Source organism: Danio rerio, chromosome 7 (genome assembly GCF_052040795.2).
Source record: "Danio rerio strain M-AB ecotype USA chromosome 7, GRCz13ab, whole genome shotgun sequence".
In the NCBI taxonomy this organism is placed as follows: domain Eukaryota; kingdom Metazoa; phylum Chordata; class Actinopteri; order Cypriniformes; family Danionidae; genus Danio; species Danio rerio.
The window spans coordinates 26,575,546-26,593,488 of NC_141027.1; the positions used below are offsets into that span (position 1 = coordinate 26,575,546).

General features: G+C 37.6%; 2 protein-coding genes and 1 non-coding gene across 5 annotated transcripts in view; all 3 read right to left on the reverse strand.

Annotated features, from left to right (window-relative positions):
- The window catches only part of LOC147835992 (uncharacterized), a 41,488-nt gene extending 32,000 nt beyond the window's left edge, over positions 1-9,488 (reverse strand). The window contains exons 1-3 of one of the 3 annotated variants that reach the window (XR_015495713.1): positions 9,407-9,488; positions 9,050-9,121; positions 77-201 (exon numbers count right to left, since the gene is read on the reverse strand). Coding sequence is in view for 2 of the 3 variants with exons in the window: in XM_087261152.1 (XP_087117278.1) it covers positions 118-201; positions 9,050-9,121; positions 9,407-9,442 (192 nt within the window). In the remaining variant the exon portion in view is untranslated. The remainder of the gene's footprint in view (positions 1-76; positions 202-9,049; positions 9,122-9,406) is intronic. The other 2 variants (XM_087261152.1, XM_087261153.1) reach the window with 2 other exon arrangements.
- A 390-nt stretch (positions 9,489-9,878) lies between these two features.
- On the reverse strand, positions 9,879-17,416 carry eif4a1a (eukaryotic translation initiation factor 4A1A). The gene is made up of 11 exons (NM_198366.3): positions 17,352-17,416; positions 15,959-16,007; positions 15,397-15,529; positions 14,961-15,100; positions 14,476-14,644; positions 14,241-14,350; positions 13,348-13,491; positions 12,922-13,059; positions 11,976-12,065; positions 11,499-11,578; positions 9,879-11,426 (listed from the first exon to the last, which is right to left on the reverse strand). The coding sequence occupies exons 1-11, from the start codon at positions 17,372-17,374 to the stop codon at positions 11,282-11,284; spliced, it is 1,221 nt and encodes a 406-aa protein (NP_938180.1). The 5' UTR covers positions 17,375-17,416; the 3' UTR covers positions 9,879-11,281.
- On the reverse strand, positions 13,143-13,281 carry LOC137496279 (small nucleolar RNA SNORD10). Its single transcript, XR_015496708.1, has one exon. It is a non-coding gene; the product is annotated as a small nucleolar RNA SNORD10 (small nucleolar RNA).
- Positions 17,417-17,943: the final 527 nt, after the last annotated feature.

The window sequence follows — 17,943 nt, forward strand, 5'->3', positions numbered from 1 at the left end:
AATATCAATAACCCATTTTTGGTTAAAGACAACAACAATGTAATGTGCATTTGTAGCATGTTTTTTGTGTACATACATCCAAGCGCCTTTACATTTGTGTAAGGGGGTCTTTCTCACCACCACCAGTGTGCAGCTTCCACCTGGACGATGACGGCAGTCAGACTCAGAGGACAACAGCACTAGTGCCTCACCACACACCATCTGCAGGTGAAGAGGAGAGACAGTCAGTAGCGCCCCCAGAAACTTTTCTTAGGGGTGGCCAGAAGAGGCAGCCCCAAATCTTGGGGTGGCACACACAAAACATTAACAAATTCAGTGTAATGTTACATTTTTGTATCTGATAAATGAAATAATGTGGTTTTAATTCATTTAATTACTCTTGAAATATCGCAATTTATTCCTAAAAAATCAATATAATTCAAATTCAATAAAATAAAGAAATCCATATTTAGTTTACAAACACTTTTAATATATACAGTATAAAAAACTTTTCAGTCAAGCTTTTATTGCACACTATATGGTACATGTCATGTCTGAAATTAATGAAGATTAATGAATGAATTAATAAAACAAACAAAGGCATTACTATATACACACTCACTATACAAACTCTAATAATGTCATTTATCCATATTCATTTTTGAGTCACCACAATATTACTATTACAGCTACTTTTATAAATGTACCTTTAGGTAAAGATTATATTGCCATCGCTGTCTTTTGAAGATTGATTTTTTTTGTATGAGTGGTCAATGATGATCTAGGTCAGTGCCACTAATCAATCCACAATATTTAGTGGCTGCTATTTATTTATTGAAATGTTGTGAATTTACGCAAGTACATTTAAATTAATAATATCAACAGCAAAATCATATTGGGGTGGCCAGATTTTATACAGGCGCCCCTGGAGACAGAGCCAATTCAGTGGATGGGGAGTGATTGGAAGGCTGTGGTTGGGAAGGGCAGAGAGAGGGAACTTGGTCAGGACACCAGGGTTACACCCCCTGTTTATGAGACGTGCCATAGGATTTTTAATGACCACAGCAAGTCAGGAGCTTGGTTTAACGCCTCACCCAAAGGCTTACTGAGAGTAAAAATTTCCCATCATTATACTGGGGCATAAGGACTCCCTTACTAACACCACACCACCAAAAGCAACCTAGTTTTTCCAACACTCGGCCAGTTTATTAGGTACACCTGTCCAACTGCTCGGTAACATAAATTTCTAATCAGCCAATCACATGGCAGCAACTCAATGCATTTAGGCATGTAGACATGGTCAAGATGATCTTTAAACCGAGCATCAGAATGGGGGAAAAAAGAAGATTTAAAAGACTTTGATTGTGGCATGGTTGTTGGTGCCAGATGAGCTGGTCTGGGTTTTTCAGAAACTGCGGATCTACAGGGATTTTCACACACAACCATCTCAACAAATTATTTACAGAGAATGGTCTGAAAAAGATAAATTATCCAGTGAGCGGCAAAAGAGCATGAACGCACAACACGTCAAACCTTACGGCAGATGGGCCACAGTCACCAGATCTCAATCCAATAGAGCACCTTTGGGATGTGGGGAAATGAGAGATTATGGATGAGCAGCTAACTAACATGCAGCAACTGTGTGATGCTATCATGTCAAAATGGACCAAAATCTCTGAGGAATATTGGTAACACTTTACAATAATAGTACATGAATAATGATGTATTAATATGTAAACTAAACATTACTTTATTATGTATTAATGAAGGCGCGCATCATTAACTAACTTTAACTACAACATGATTCACATGAGTTCATGTGTGAATGACGGCAACCTTAATTACTTGTTAGTATATGTTGTTAATTAATGTATTAATTAACATTTAAGTTTAGAGTAATGTAACCAACATGAACTCATAAGCTGTTAATGTATAGTTGTCATGACTTTACTTGGAGGGGCACATCACCTTATTAACTCATCCTTAACTACTCATGATCTCATGTTCATGTTGATGTTGACAGAACACTTATCTGCAGTTATTCAGTGTAAACTCACAAGTTAAACGTGCATAAAGAGTTCATGAGTGGTTAAGAATGGGTTAAGGGTGATGTGCCCCTCCAGGTAAAGTCACAACATAATTAGGCTGGCTTGTCAAAGCCAGACTACTGATATTCTATATAAACTTATTAGGCTGGCTTGTGTAGCAAGCCAGACTACTGTTATCCTATTAAACTTATTAGGCTGGCTTGTGTAGCAAGCCAGACTACTGTTATCCTATTAAACTTATTATTAGGCTGGCTTGTGTAGCAAGCCAGACTACTGTTATCCTATTAAACTTATTATTATTAGGCTGGCTTGTGTAGCAAGCCAGACTACTGTTATCCTATTAAACTTATTATTAGGCTGGCTTGTGTAGCAAGCCAGACTACTGTTATCCTATTAAACTTATTATTATTAATATTATTATTCTTCTTCTGAGACTAAAAATTAAACTCTATCTCGTCCTAGGCCATTCAAGCTATGACCATCAAACTCGGGTCAGACCTCCGAACTATTCTGACTCGAGTTGCTATATCTTTTCCGACTGATCCGACTTTCGGTTTTCCGAAAAACGTCCCGGGACCGTCGGAAAAATCCCATAGACGTAACATTGGATCAAACTTTGTGACCTCATAACTCCGCATCAGAATGTCACACAGACTTCTAACTGGGCTCATTTAACTCAGACTATCAAACTGCCAATGACTGATCACCTTTAAACTTTCTGGCCACGCCCTAGCAACCACTTTTGGACCCTAGAAACCGTCCCATAGACTTCCATTGCAAAAGACTCTCATTGACTTTACATTGGATCAAACTTTGTGAGCTCATAACTCTGCATCAGACTGTCCTACAGACTAATGATTGAGCTCATTTAACTCAGTCTAGCCAGCAGCCAATCACTGATGGCCATTTAACTTTTTAGCCACACCCTAACAACCAGATACTGCACCCTAGCAACTGTCCCATAGACTGCCATTAAAGAGGTTCAGACTGATATTGTCATGCTGCAGTGTGATAGAGACATGGAGGTTGTTTTTAACTGTTCATACTGGCAAGAAGCTTTGATACATCATCAGTCTAAGCTGTCAATCAACTCCATAGCAACAAAACAGAGTAACCTAGCAACGATATGGCACCAGCTATATCTCAGCATCAGAACATCGTAGAGAAGCGGGGGTTGGCTTGTTTGACTCATGCTCAAACACCATCCATCTATCTATCTATCTATCTATCTATCTATCTATCTATCTATCTATCTATCTATCTATCTATCTATCTATCTATCTATCTATCTATCTATCTATCTATCTATCTATCTATCTATCTATCTATCTATCTATCTATCTACTGTTTTAATCTATCTATCTATCTATCTATCTATCTATCTATCTATCTATCTATCTATCTATCTATCTATCTATCTATCTATCTATCTATCTATCTATCTATCTATAAACTGCTTCTATCTATCTATCTATCTATCTATCTATCTATCTATCTATCTATCTATCTATCTATCTATCTATCTATCTATCTATCATTCTTTCTATCTATCTATCTATCTATCTATCTATCTATCTATCTATCTATCTATCTATCTATCTATCTATCTATCTATCTATCTATCTATCTATCTATCTATCCATCATGCTAACAACATGCTAATTCATGCTAGAATCATGCTAGTTACATGCTAATTCATGCTAGAATCATGCTAGTCACATGCTAATTCATGCTAGAAACATGCTAATTCATGCTAGAATCATGCTAGTTACATGCTAAATCATGTTAGAATCATGCTAACAACATGCTAATTCGTGCTAGAATCATGCTAGTAGCATGCTAATTCATGTTACAATCATGCTAACAACATGCTAATTCATGCTAGAATTACGCTAGGAACATGCTAATTCATGCTAGAATCATGCTAACAACATGCTAATTTAAGCTAGAATCATGCTAGTCACATGCTAATTCATGCTAGAATCATGCTAGTCAAATGCTAATTCATTCTAGAATCATGCTAACAACATGCTAATTCATGCTAGAATCATGCTAGTAACATGCTAATTCATGCTAGTAACATACTAATTCATGCTAGAATCATGCTAACAACATGCTAATTCATGCTAGAATCATGCTAGTAACATGCTAATTCTTGCTAGAATCATGCTAACAACATGCTAATTCATGCTAGAATCGTGCTAATTCATGCTAAAATCATGCTAGTAACATGCTAATTCTTGATAAAATCAAGCTAGGTACATGCTAATTCATGCTAGAATCATGCTAGTAACATGCTAATTCATGCTAGAATCATGCTAGTAACATACTAATTCATGCTAGAATCATGCTAATAACATGCTAATTCATGCTAGAATCATGCTAGTAACATGCTAATTCATGCTAGAATCATGCTAGTAACATACTAATTCATGCTAGAATCATGCTAACAACATGCTAATTCATGCTAGAATCATGCTAGTAACATGCTAATTCTTGCTAGAATCATGCTAACAACATGCTAATTCATGCTAGAATCGTGCTAATTCATGCTAAAATCATGCTAGTAACATGCTAATTCTTGATAAAATCAAGCTAGGTACATGCTAATTCATGCTAGAATCATGCTAGTAACATGCTAATTCATGCTAGAATCGTGCTAGTAACATGCTAATTCATACTAGAATCATGCTAGTAACATGCTAATTCATGCTAGAATCATGCTAACAACATGCTAATTCATGCTAGAATCATGCTAGTCACATGCTAATTCATGCTAGAATCATGCTAGTCAAATGCTAATTTATGCTAGAATCGTGCTAACAACATGCTAATTCATGCTAGAATCATGCTAGTAACATGCTAATTCATGCTAGAATCATGCTAGTAACATACTAATTCATGCTAGAATCATGCTAACAACATGATAATTCATGCTAGAATCATGCTAGTAACATGCTAATTCATGCTAGAATCATGCTAACAACATGCTAATTCATGCTAGAATCGTGCTAATTCATGCTAAAATCATGCTAGTAACATGCTAATTCATGTTAAAATCATGCTAGGTACATGCTAATTCATGCTAGAATCATGCTAGTAACATGCTAATTTATGCTAGAATCGTGCTAGTAACATGCTAATTCATACTAGAATCATGCTAGTAACATGCTAATTCATGCTAGAATCATGCTAACAACATGCTAATTCATGCTAGAATCATGCTAACATTATGCTAATTCATGCTAGAATCATGCTAACAACATCTATCTATCTATCTATCTATCTATCTATCTATCTATCTATCTATCTATCTATCTATCTATCTATCTATCTATCTATCTTTTCATACTTTTTAAAACTGTTTAAATAAACTATTACCGTCAGGCTTTCACAAGCCAGCCTCAAAGTTTGTTCTCAAACTTTAAGAATCTAGTTATTCTTCTTCTTCTGAGACTAAAAAACAAAACGCATCTCCTCCTAGAGCTTTCAAGCTATTACCACCAAACTCACACCAGACCTCCGAACTATTCTGACTCGGGTTGCTATATCTACTCAGACTGATCCGACTTTCGGTTTTCCGAAAAACGTCCCGGGACTGTCGGAAAAATCCCATAGACTTAACATTGGACCAAACTTTGTGACCTCGTAACTTTGCGTCAGACTGTCGCACAGAACTCTAACTGGGCTCATTTAACTCAGACTATCAAACTGCCAATGACTGATCACCTTTAAACTTTCTAGCCACGCCCTAGCAACCACTTTTGGACCCTAGAAACTGTCCCATAGACTTCCATTCAAAAGACTCTCATTGACTTAACATGGGATCAAACTTTGTGAGCTCATAACTCTGAATCAGACTGTCCTACAGACTAATGGCTGAGGTCATTTAACTCAGACTACCAAACTACCAATAACTGATGAGCTTTAAACTTTCTAGCCACACCCCTAACTACCACATACTGCACCCTAGCAACTGTCCCATAGACTTCTATTACAAAGACTCTCATTGACTTTACATGGGATCAAACTTTGTGAGCTCATAACTCTCCATCAGACTGTCTTACAGATTAATGGCTGAGCTCATTTAACTCAGTCTAGCCAGCAGCCAATCACTGATGGCCTTTTAACTTTCTAGCCACACCCCTAACTACCACATACTGCACCCTAGCAACTGTCCCATAGACTTCTATTCAAAAAACTCTTATTGACTTAACATGGGATCAAACTTTGTGAGCTCATAACTCTGCATCAGACTGTCCTACCGACTAATGGCTGAGCTCATTTAACTCAGACTACCAAACTGCCAATAACTGATGAGCTTTTAACTTTCTAGCCACACCCCTAACTACCACATACTGCACCCTAGCAGCTGTCCCGTAGACTTCCATTACAAAAGACTCTCATTGACTTAACATGGGATCAAACTTTGTGAGCTTATAACTCTGCATCAGACTGTCCTACAGACTAATGGCTGAGCTCATTTAACTCAGTCTAGCCAGCAGCCAATCACTGATGGCCTTTTAACTTTCTAGCCACACCCCTAACTACCACATACTGCACCCTAGCAACTGGCCTATAGACTGTAATTAGCTGTGCTATAAAATGCTTATAATTCTAACATACTAATGACATGCCAATCATGCTAGCAACATGCTACTCATATGCTAATCATGCTAATGACATGCTAACTCATACTGGAAACATGCTAATGACATGCTAATTTGTATAAGAATCATGCTAGTAACATGCTATTCATATTCATCATATTCATATCTTTGCTTAGCAGTGTCCTATTGACTTGGGGGATGGCTCATCTGACTCAGGCAACCAATGAGCATCTTAATATGATAATGAAGCTCACAAGCCACGCCCCCAAATTGATTCCATAGACTTCCATTAAAATAGGCCAAGATGCATATCTTTGCATAGCAGTGTCATAGAGACATGGGGGTTGGTTCATTTGACTTAGACAGCCAACCACATTCAAGTGCACTCTGTAACCTCGCCCATAGCAACAAAACAGAGTACCCTAGCAACCATTCATCAACAGCTATATCTCAGCATCAGAACATCGTAGAGACTTGGAGATTGGCTCGTTTGACTCATGCTAGCCAACGGAACTTCCTAAATGCTACACATGCTAGCAGTGATTAGCTACATGCTAATATTGACTAGCCAAGTACTGTAACTTGCTAGACATGCTTACTAAGTATAAATGTTTTATCAAGCATGTATGTGAGGTTTGCCTAGTAACCAACCAGGGTACCCTAGCAACTGCCTAGCAACCACCCAAATTACCCTAGCAACTGCCTAGCAACCACCTAGCAACGGCCTAGTAATGCCTTAGTAAGGGCCTAGCGACCACTCAGGACACCCTAGCAACCGCCTAGCAACGCCTTAGCAACCACTCAGAATACCTTAGCAACCACCTAGCAACACCTTAGCAACCACCCAGCAACCACTTGGGACACCTTAGCAACCGCCTAGCAACACCTTAGCAACCACCTAGCAACCACACATAACACCCTAGCAACTGCCTAGCAACGCCTTAGCAACCACCTAGCAACCACTCAGGACACCCTAGCAACCACCTAGCAACACCTTAGCAACCACCTAGCAACCACTCAGGACACCCTAGCAACCACCTAGCAACGCCTTAGCAACCACTCAGAACACCCTAGCAACCATCTAGCAACCACTTAGGATACCTTAGCAACCACCTAACAACACCTAAGCAACCACCTAGCAACCACTCAAAACACCCTAGCAACCGTCTAGCAACACCTTAGCAACCACCTAGCAACACCTTAGCACATGCTAATTCATGCTAGAATCATGCTAACAACATGCTAACTTCATGCTAGAATAATGCTAATTCATGCTAAAATCGTGCTAGTAACATGCTAATTCATGCTAGAATCATGCTAGTAACATGCTAATTCATACTGGAATCATGCTAGTAACATGCTAATTCATGCTAGAATCATGCTAATAACATGCTAATTCATACTGGAATCATGCTAGTAACATGCCAGTTCATCCTAGAGTCATGCTAGTAACATGCTAATTTATGGTAGAATCATGCTAGTAACATGCTAACTCATGCTAGAATCATGCTAATAACATGCTAACTCATACTAGAATCATGCTAATAACATGCTAATTCATACTAGAATCATGCTAGTAACATGCTAATTCATGCTAGAATCATGCTAGTAACATGCTTATTCATGCTAGAATCATGCTAATAACATGCTAATTTATACTAGAATCATGCTAGTAACATGCTAATTCATACTAGACTCATGCTAGTGACATGCTAATTCATACAAGAATCATGCTAATAACATGCTACTTCATGCTAGAAAAACACTAGTAACATGCTAATTTTACTACAATCATGCTTATAACACAGTAATTCATGCTAGAATTATGCTAGTAACATGCTAAATCATGCTAGAATCATGCTAATAACATGCTAATCCATGCTAGAATCGTACTAATAAGATGCTAATTCATGCTAATAACTTGCTAATCTATGCTAGAATCATGCTAATAACATGCTACTTATACTTTTTCAAACTGTTTTTAAACTAAATAAACTATTACCAACAGGCTTTGTCAAGCCAGCCTCAAAGTTTGTCTCGACGAACTTTACTGTCTAGTTATACATTAACATATCATGAGTTCATCATGGTTTAATTAAGCATAAACTAATGTGGTAATTAAATTATTAATTAATAAACAATCATGTACTAACAAGTAATTAAGGTAGCTGTTATTCTCACATGAACTTATGTGAATATGTTGAAGTTAAAGTTAGTTAATGATGCGCGCCTTCATTAATTCATAATAAAGTAATGTTTAGTTTACATAATAATACATCATTATTCATGTACTGTCATTGTAAAGTGTTACCGGAATATTTCTAATACCTTGTTGAATCTATGACATGAAGGATTAAGGCAGTTCTGAAAGCAAAAGTGGGTCTAATCCGGTAGCCTACCAGTAAAGTGTACCTGATAAAGTGGCCGGTGAGTGTTGGGTCTACCAGCCAGATACCAACCAGGCTTAGCCTTGCTCAGCTTGGGCTGCAGGGTGACAGAATTATACATTTTGTGTGTAACAAATTAATAATTTTCAGAGCTTCAGACAAAATTTAACAGAAAAATAAGCAAATTTCTATTTTCTTTCATTTCCTTAGATAAAATAAATGTGCACGGCGTTGGAAAGACACGTTCCGGGCAGCGCCATGTTAGACTTAAATTACAGTCGAATTAACAAGTTTAACCATAATACGAGTTAAATTTGACTTATATAATTTTATCAACAAACATTTCTTTCCAATCAGTATTTGATCAACTGTTGCAACTTACTGAGATTTTCACGTTATATTTTCCATTTAGAGGCATGTCTACCTTCTGTCAAACAGGTCACATCCGGTTCACGGGTGACACTTGAAGACTGATGTAGCACAGGTGTATTTTGTAAACAGCCAAAAATACATTGTAGCATATAAATACATTTTTGGCATTTTTAATTTATTTTAAAAAACAAAATAAATATATATATATATATCCCCATTTTAATATTAATGTGCATTTTGATCAACTTTAATGTAGAAAAGTTGAAATGCGATTCTCAATATTTTTTTTAAAACTCCTTAGATTACAGATTATCAAACATCTGTATCCCCACCCACTACTGTTAGTCTAACATACATACGTCATGGCAAGCTTATTTATTCAGCTTTCAGATGTACACATTTTAAATTCCAAACACTTGTTTTGCGGTCCAGGGTTACAAAGTGAATATAGGATTATAAACATACATAACAGTGCACGACAATAACTAGACAGAATTGTTTTTATTGTATTTATATTTAAAATATTGAATCTCAAATAACTGTACACACCATTCTCTCGTGATCCCTGAGAAACGATCCTTTTACTGAAGACTAGTTTCTCCTATCACACCCACAGAACAAAAAAACAGCAACAAAAAAAAAGGCCTTTGACGTTTGTATTTTACAAGATCCAACAGTTGATTTATTGCAAATGAAGCCCATAATGAACGATTGAGAGGCAGCTTAGCATGTTAAAAATGGGAAATACCTTTATTTCAGACCATTAAAATAAATACTATACAGAGTCCAATGTAGAAAAGATTTAATACATGGCTTCTGTCTCAAAAAGGTTAATAATTATCACATTTGTAATAAATTTGTTTTAAAAAAATAGCACTGACCAATGTAAACCCCCACATCCAAACCCACCCAACAAAGACAGGCATTTTTTGAACAATACGAAGACATAATGATCTCTATATACTCTACTACTGCAGTTTGGTCCTTACATATTTAGACCCCTCCAACAGTTTGGTGAGGTAGGTTACAGGAGCAACACTCCCCAATAGGACTTTGATGCAGAGAAAAAATTCTGAGGCAATACAATGGTGGGTCATTCACCAATCATACAAACCCATTTCTAATGCCTTCAACCACCCGCCCCGCCAGAGTAAAGCCTATTTACAAAAATCAAAGAGCTACAGCCACGCACACAGGACAACACGAGATGTAACAGAAGAATTGGACCGCTGGAGAAAATGACTTGACCACATTTAGTAATTTTACAATCTGGTTTGCTCTCACAAACCAACTTCCTTTCAACCCAAAGCATCTTTCTTTTAGCTGATGCTTCTGTTAAAAGAAAAATGGCAGTGAATGGCAATTTGGAATATGTCCAAGTCCCCCATATTACACATGAATTATTCTGTATTTTACATCCTTTGCCCTGTGTTACAAAAAAGCAAATCCTATGTAAACAGTCACATCTCAAAAAATGGTTAAACCAACACTATCAAGACAAGCAGGGCATGTGTCCAATCCAATATATCAGTCAGTGCATTAACATTTACACCACGCATGCAAAGAAGCCCTGCAACACCTCCTCTTGATCAGTAGATGGCACCACTCAAAAGGGGCAAGATTAAATGAGCCTTATAATATGAATATTCTGAATGTCTGAATAATGGAGTATTCAGTGATGTGACCAACACACTGGATTTATAAAAGGTTCGCACCCTCAGAACTGACAGTACTTGATTTGTGAGGGGTTGCGTGAACAGGGATGTGGGTTGGAATGAGACTAAAGAGGGAAGGGGAGAAAAGGAGACAGGAGAGAAGAAAAAAAACAAACAAACAAAAAAAAAGGGAAAGAAGGGAAAAAAAAAAAGAAAAAAAGTCAGGTGTCTTAGATCAGATCAGCAACGTTCATGGGCATTTCCTCCACAGTGGTGTTGTAGAAGGTCTCGATGTCCCGGAGCGTGCGCTTGTCATCCTCAGTGATCATGTTGATAGCGACACCTTTTCTGCCGAAACGACCACCACGACCAATTCTGTACAAATATAAAACACTGTTAGCACATACACAAAAAAAAAAGGTAAGCAAATAAAAGCCAAGCACTTACCGATGGATATAGTTCTCTCTGTTGGTTGGAAGGTCATAGTTAATGACCAGGGAAACCTGCTGTACATCAATGCCTCTTGCCTGAAGATAAAATATACAAAAATCAGACCTTTGTGATTGCTTGAGGATCTGGCGAGCACATTATAGACAGAACTATACATTTGAGTGATAAATCTTGTTTGGAAAGTCCTTGTGGAAGATGATTTCAAAGCAAATGTATAGATGAAAGTGACCAATGATTTAGATCGAGAACGTAGGTGCACTAATTATTGTATACACCTTTTCTGAAAGATTAAAGCCATTGTGCTTGAAAAGTGTGAATGTCAACTGCTTATATTAGTGTTAAGGGATTTTGAGACCCCGTCACTGTGGGAGCAGTTTCAATAATCTCCCAAAGAACATGATCTCCATCACAGCACTGATTACTGGTGGAAGAGGGATCTTTGGATGTGAAAGCTTAGTGTGTAGATTTGCTTACCAGCAGATCAGTGGTGATAAGCACTCGGCTGGAGCCGGAACGAAACTCTTTCATGATGACATCTCTCTCCTTCTGCTCCATGTCACCATGCTATGAAGTCAAAGAAAGTGGAAAGTCATAAAAAGGAATTTATGAGCAGCATGAAAATGGTCATTAAATGTAAACAGTTGAACGGATGACAGTGAACAGATGGAAGACCATATCAGCTATGTTTTGAAACGGAGGTCTCAGATTACAGCCATCAAGATTAATTTAGAAATCCTATTCATTAAGTCAACCACTAAATACACTGGTCGACAGGGTTTAAAATGTTGAGCTGAACCATTGTAGATAACTCGCATTCTTACCAGTCTAACTCAAAAAGCTTACAGCACTGGTATAATTAAGATGTCAAAAGAACAACAAACAGGATCCCTCTCTGGATCTTTTCCCATCGTCTGCTTGCTTATATTTATATGGTCAACGCTGCAAGCTTACATTGTAACATTGACTGAAAGGATTAAAAAAAAAAAAATAAAGTTCATACACTAACCCATCCATAGATCATAACCTCAGAAAACAGGAAAGTGGCCAAAAGACAGTTTAAACCACTAAAGGAAGAGGTGTCTCACCGAACTATGATCCAAATAAATTAAATACAACACCATCAGTTATAAATGACCCACCCAATAACGTGTAGAGAGTCTATTTCAAGTAAAAAGCCTAATCATGATATGAAAATGTCATCTGCTTAATTAGTTATGAAGAGGGACTGAAGAGCCCAATCATTGTGGAGAGCAGCTTCTTTACTCTACCAAAGAACTTGATACCCATCACAGCACAGAGCGCTGGCAGGTGAGGGAACTTTGGTGTATTCAGGAAGTACATTTTAAAAATGACTGAAGGGGTTTGCTTGAGTGTTTGACCAGGTTTTGAAAATCCTCATTCGAGAAAACCTTTCACTTACCAGAGCAGAAACGGTAAAGTCCCTTGCGTGCATTTTCTCAGTTAGCCAGTCCACCTTCCGGCGAGTGTTGATGAAGATTACAGCCTGAGTGATGGTCAGGGTTTCGTAAAGGTCACACAATGTGTCCAACTTCCACTCCTGTAATACAGAGAAAACTGCTCTGTAAAAGGATACTTTTCTTTTAATTGAATTATATTTAAGATTAACCACTAAGTAGTGCCGTTTTCAGATTTAAAAGTTAAGATCAAGTTCCCAGAGTCCTACAGGCTCAAAATGCACTGTTGAGCAAAACGCTCATCAGACATTGAGCACTGCAGGGAGTCTGGGATCAGTTGACACGCATGGGGATCATCACAAAACAGCCTTATAACTGTCACTAATCACTGCAAACCATAAACATGACAGCTCACATTCCTCTCAACTCACCTCCTTCTCAACATTAATGTAGAACTGCCGGATACCCTCAAGGGTCAGCTCTTCTTTCTTAACTAGGATACGAACGGGATCCCTCATGAACTTTGTAGTCACCTCCAGCACCTCCTGAGGCATGGTGGCAGACAGAAGAATCACCTGTGAAAAAAGGTAAGACCCTCTATTAGGTTCAGGCCTCAAAATAAATTGAGACCATAAAGATTAATAGTTGGACTGATCAAAGCAAAAAGCAGCCATATTCAAACCTTTAATAAGTATGTATGTATTTTTTTTTATTTAGTGCCATGTCAGCAACCAAGGCTATCTTCATGGCAGGAATCTTTCAACAATAAATATACAATTTAAAAATCAACAAACAAAATAAAACAAATTAAGATGTGTGTTAATACATGATAAAAATTCTAAAATCTTTTCTGGTTTCACTTTGTCAAAAATGTCCTTAAAAGAGTTCATTTCATAAAAAGTCTTTCTGGAATCAGTAAAAGCAGGACAGTCCAGTAAAATATGTTTTACAGTAAGAGGAGTTTTGCAGCACAAACACCGAGTAGGGTTTTCACCTTGGAGCAAAAAACCATGTGTTATTCTCGTATGCCCAATACGACATCTGGTAAAAACTACTTGATCAAATCGATTCTTAAAATGTCTTACAATTCTGTGTGAAACTTCAGGTTGGATTTCCTTTATGAAGTAAAAAGTAAAACAAATATTTTTTTTTAAATTTAATGTCAGCTGCTTAAATAGTTATGAACAGGGACTGAAGAGCCCAATCATAGTGGAGAGCAGTTACTTCACTCTACCAAAGAACTTGATACCCATCACAGCACAGAGCGCTGGCAGGTGAGGGAACTTTGGCGTGGATGCACACAAAATAATATAGACTTGTTTACCTGAGTGTCTGTGGCCAACTTCTGAAAAATTTCATAGATTTGGTCCTTGAAACCACGACTTAACATTTCATCTGCCTCATCCAGGGCAAACATCTTTATATATTTAGGAGCTGGAGGAGAGGTGAAAGAAAAAAAAAAACGCAAATTAGCCAATTAAATAGAATTAAAAAAAAAGAACAAAACTCAAATTCTAGAATTAGACTTGAAATCAAGATGAACCAAATCAAGTACTTACAGAGATATCTGCGGTTGAGCATGTCAAACACACGGCCAGGGGTTCCGACCACTATGTGGGGCACATCAGCTTGAAGCTTCTGAACATCATTACGAACATTGGTACCCCCAATGCAGGCATGGCAAGTTGCCCCCATGTAGTCTCCAAGAGCCAAGACCACCTTCTGAATCTGAGGAGAACAGAAGAGAGTTCTGCATCAGCTTGAGAGATCAATCCCATTTAACATTCATTGCATCTGAAACTAGCTGAGCTCATGAGTCAAGTTAAGACAAGTATGTGCCCATAGCATGAAACAGTCTTTTTCTCACTACGTTGAGCCGACTGGGATGAATATGGCCTTCATTTCCTCTGCCCCTAACAGATATAAGCTTTGTGCCACTGGCAGGCACAGCTTTGCCCAGATGATAGGGGACACGTGTATAAAACTGAAACATTTGCAAGACTTTATCTTGTGTCCCTAGTGTTGAATGTGAAATGGTTCGCACCTGTTGGGCCAGCTCTCTGGTAGGTGCCAGAACCATAGCTTGTGTGGCCTTCAGCTCCACATCAATCTGCTGCAGGATGGAGATGGCAAACGTGGCAGTCTTTCCTGTGCCGGACTGAGCCTGTGCAATGACATCATAACCTATAGAGAGAATATTAATTATTATTATTTGGTGTTTCACAGTCGGTTACTCACTAAAGCCTTCAAGGAGTATGCCGAGGCAGTTTGTGCCCATACCATGAAACAGTCTATGCCTCACTGTATTGAGATGACTGGGATGAATATGGGCTTTATTTCCTCTGCCCTTACCAGATATAGGTCAGAGTGTCACTGACAGACACAGCCTTGCCCAGATGATAAGGGCGTGAATAAACAAATATTTTCGTTCAAGTAAATATGCCAAGCAAATATAGATGGATAGTTACATTTCTACATACCCTTGATACAAGGGAGGATTGCCCTTTGCTGAATGGCGGAAGGTTTCTCAAAACCATAAGCATAGATTCCTCTGAGAAGTGCCTCTCGCAGGTTCATATCATCAAAACTATCAACAATCTCCTTCCAGTTGCTCTGTAAAATAAATGTGATTTATAGTTGATTATTATTAACACACGACAACTCATTTTTTGCACCTGAATATAAATAGCTTACAAGTAACTATTTTATTACTTTATTTCAGGGTTGCATAATGTTTTGTTGAGTATTCTATGATTTTTATTGCAAAAAAAAAAAAAAAAGATTTAAGTATATATGGACTTCTGTAGCCTCTATAAATTGTATAACCGCCTCGAAATAACATGAAGCCCTGATTTTACATTTAAATTTGTGGACAGATCAAAGATAAGGAATTCATGACCCACTATGTTTAGTTATATGTAATATCTGTATCTAATTACTACCTTTATTCTATAGTGATTCCTGCTATCCATAGACACAAAGACGTATACAATATTGTGGTTATAAATACTTTAGGTGAAATGGCTCTTAAGAGACACCAACCTCAATGACTCCATCTGGCTCCATCCCCTCCGGGCCATTGTCTCTGGGTCTGCAATAAGAGGTTGTAATTAGTACATTGACAACTCATTTCGCAAAATTAATTTCTCAGTGCCAAAATCTGAACATCTCCAAAGAACACATTAACTGAACTTTACTACTGCATAGAATGTATGTATATATATGTATATATATATATATATATATATATATATATATATAAACCCACCCCCCCCCCAAAAAAATTGCTCAGACTGTGAGGCATAGTCACAGTCAATCTCCATTCACTTTCATTGCGTCATTTCCCACATACTGAAAGTAACGGTGACGGAGACTGTCACTCCACCTAACATTACTTTTTATAAAAATGGGTCCGACAGGTTTGTTTTTCGATGTTCATTATTGTTTAGTTAAACTGAGACAGAACTTAAAGAAACTGATATAGCAACCTCTGAAATCTACGTTACCAAGAGGCAGCCATTTTCGCTCAGCGCCATTACCAACGTGGCTCCACCGAGACACATTCATTCGCATATTCAACATTAATCTATTACTACAACATCCAATCTTATAAAAAACGTCACGAAACAGCATAACCACGCAGATTGATATACCATTTAATTAACACGCATGTTTCTCGATTATGAAGTTACAGTATATCAAGTTACATATTAAACAACGACACCGCTTCGCTTCTTTTTAAATCCATAAAAATACCACCCTTTAAAGTTATAAAATTTTAATCTTAGAAAATAGTTGGTTTGAAATGGTTGAAAACAGGCCTTGACGTTAGGCCTAACGTTATACTCCCAGACCACACTCCATTGTCTCGCCCATGAAAGGCCATGTGCCATACATATCCTCTCGATTGAGGGCTTAAATCTGCCAACAAAGTCGGTTTTAATAATGGATGGCATCCGAAACAATGTTCTCGAGTAGAGTACATAACAATGAATGTTGAAAATGTCCGCAATCGGTTCAAAACGAGGGAAATGAAACGGCCATGTGCCGCATGGACGCGCCGGTCACACGATGTACTGAAGCAGCGCGTGAGACACGTTGCGTCACAAGAACCGGCATTTTAACGGAACATCGAAAATATGGCACCAATTCATCTTAAAACACTTTTTAGTTAACATCAATACGATATCCTAAAACAAAACGACAAAATCGCAGGAAACTGGATTAAAAACACACTTTTCTAAACGATTTTAACGAGGCGGGAACAGGGCGAGCACGAACATGCCAAATCGGCAAATAATGCTAGTTTTTAAACCGCTAATGAACAATCTTTTACTACAATACATCTTAAATCGATAAGAATTCCTAATTGTTTTCCATAAATAATCAATATTTTAACAGATAGAAAAAACATTCGTCGAACACGTTATCTTACCTATCTTCATGTTCAGACGACATTATTACAAAGGACTGTAGACTGGCGGAAACGCGCAAATACTTAAACCGTGACGATGTTCAAAGTCCATTGATTGGACGTCTTGCCGTTCAGTCAGCCTGTAGTCCCGCCCAGTAACAACTCTCATTGGTTAGTTAACGATTGGCACCGCCCTATCATAAGCGCCTATTCATAGACGTCACGAAATGGGGAAAAATCCTAACTGGAACTTAAAACAAATTTCAAAGGAAATGTGATGCTTAGAAAGATACTTTCTAAATGGTAAATACCTTTTTAAATGACGTAAACCAACTACACGTATAAAAAAATAGCACAAATTACAGGTTTTCGTCGAAAACATTTTGAGTCCATTTCTTTATAGAATATGCTAACGTAAATAACGTTAAATGACAATACGAAGACCTGTTTGTTTTTATGATGGGTTTAAATGGACATACATATTTGAGTACCTTTACTATTTATGTCACTCGCTGTTGAAATGTTTCAAAATGGTTCTGACAGCATTCAAATGTAAAATCTTACTGGGTCAAATGTAAAATGTTACTGGGTCAAATAATTTGCTGCTGACTTC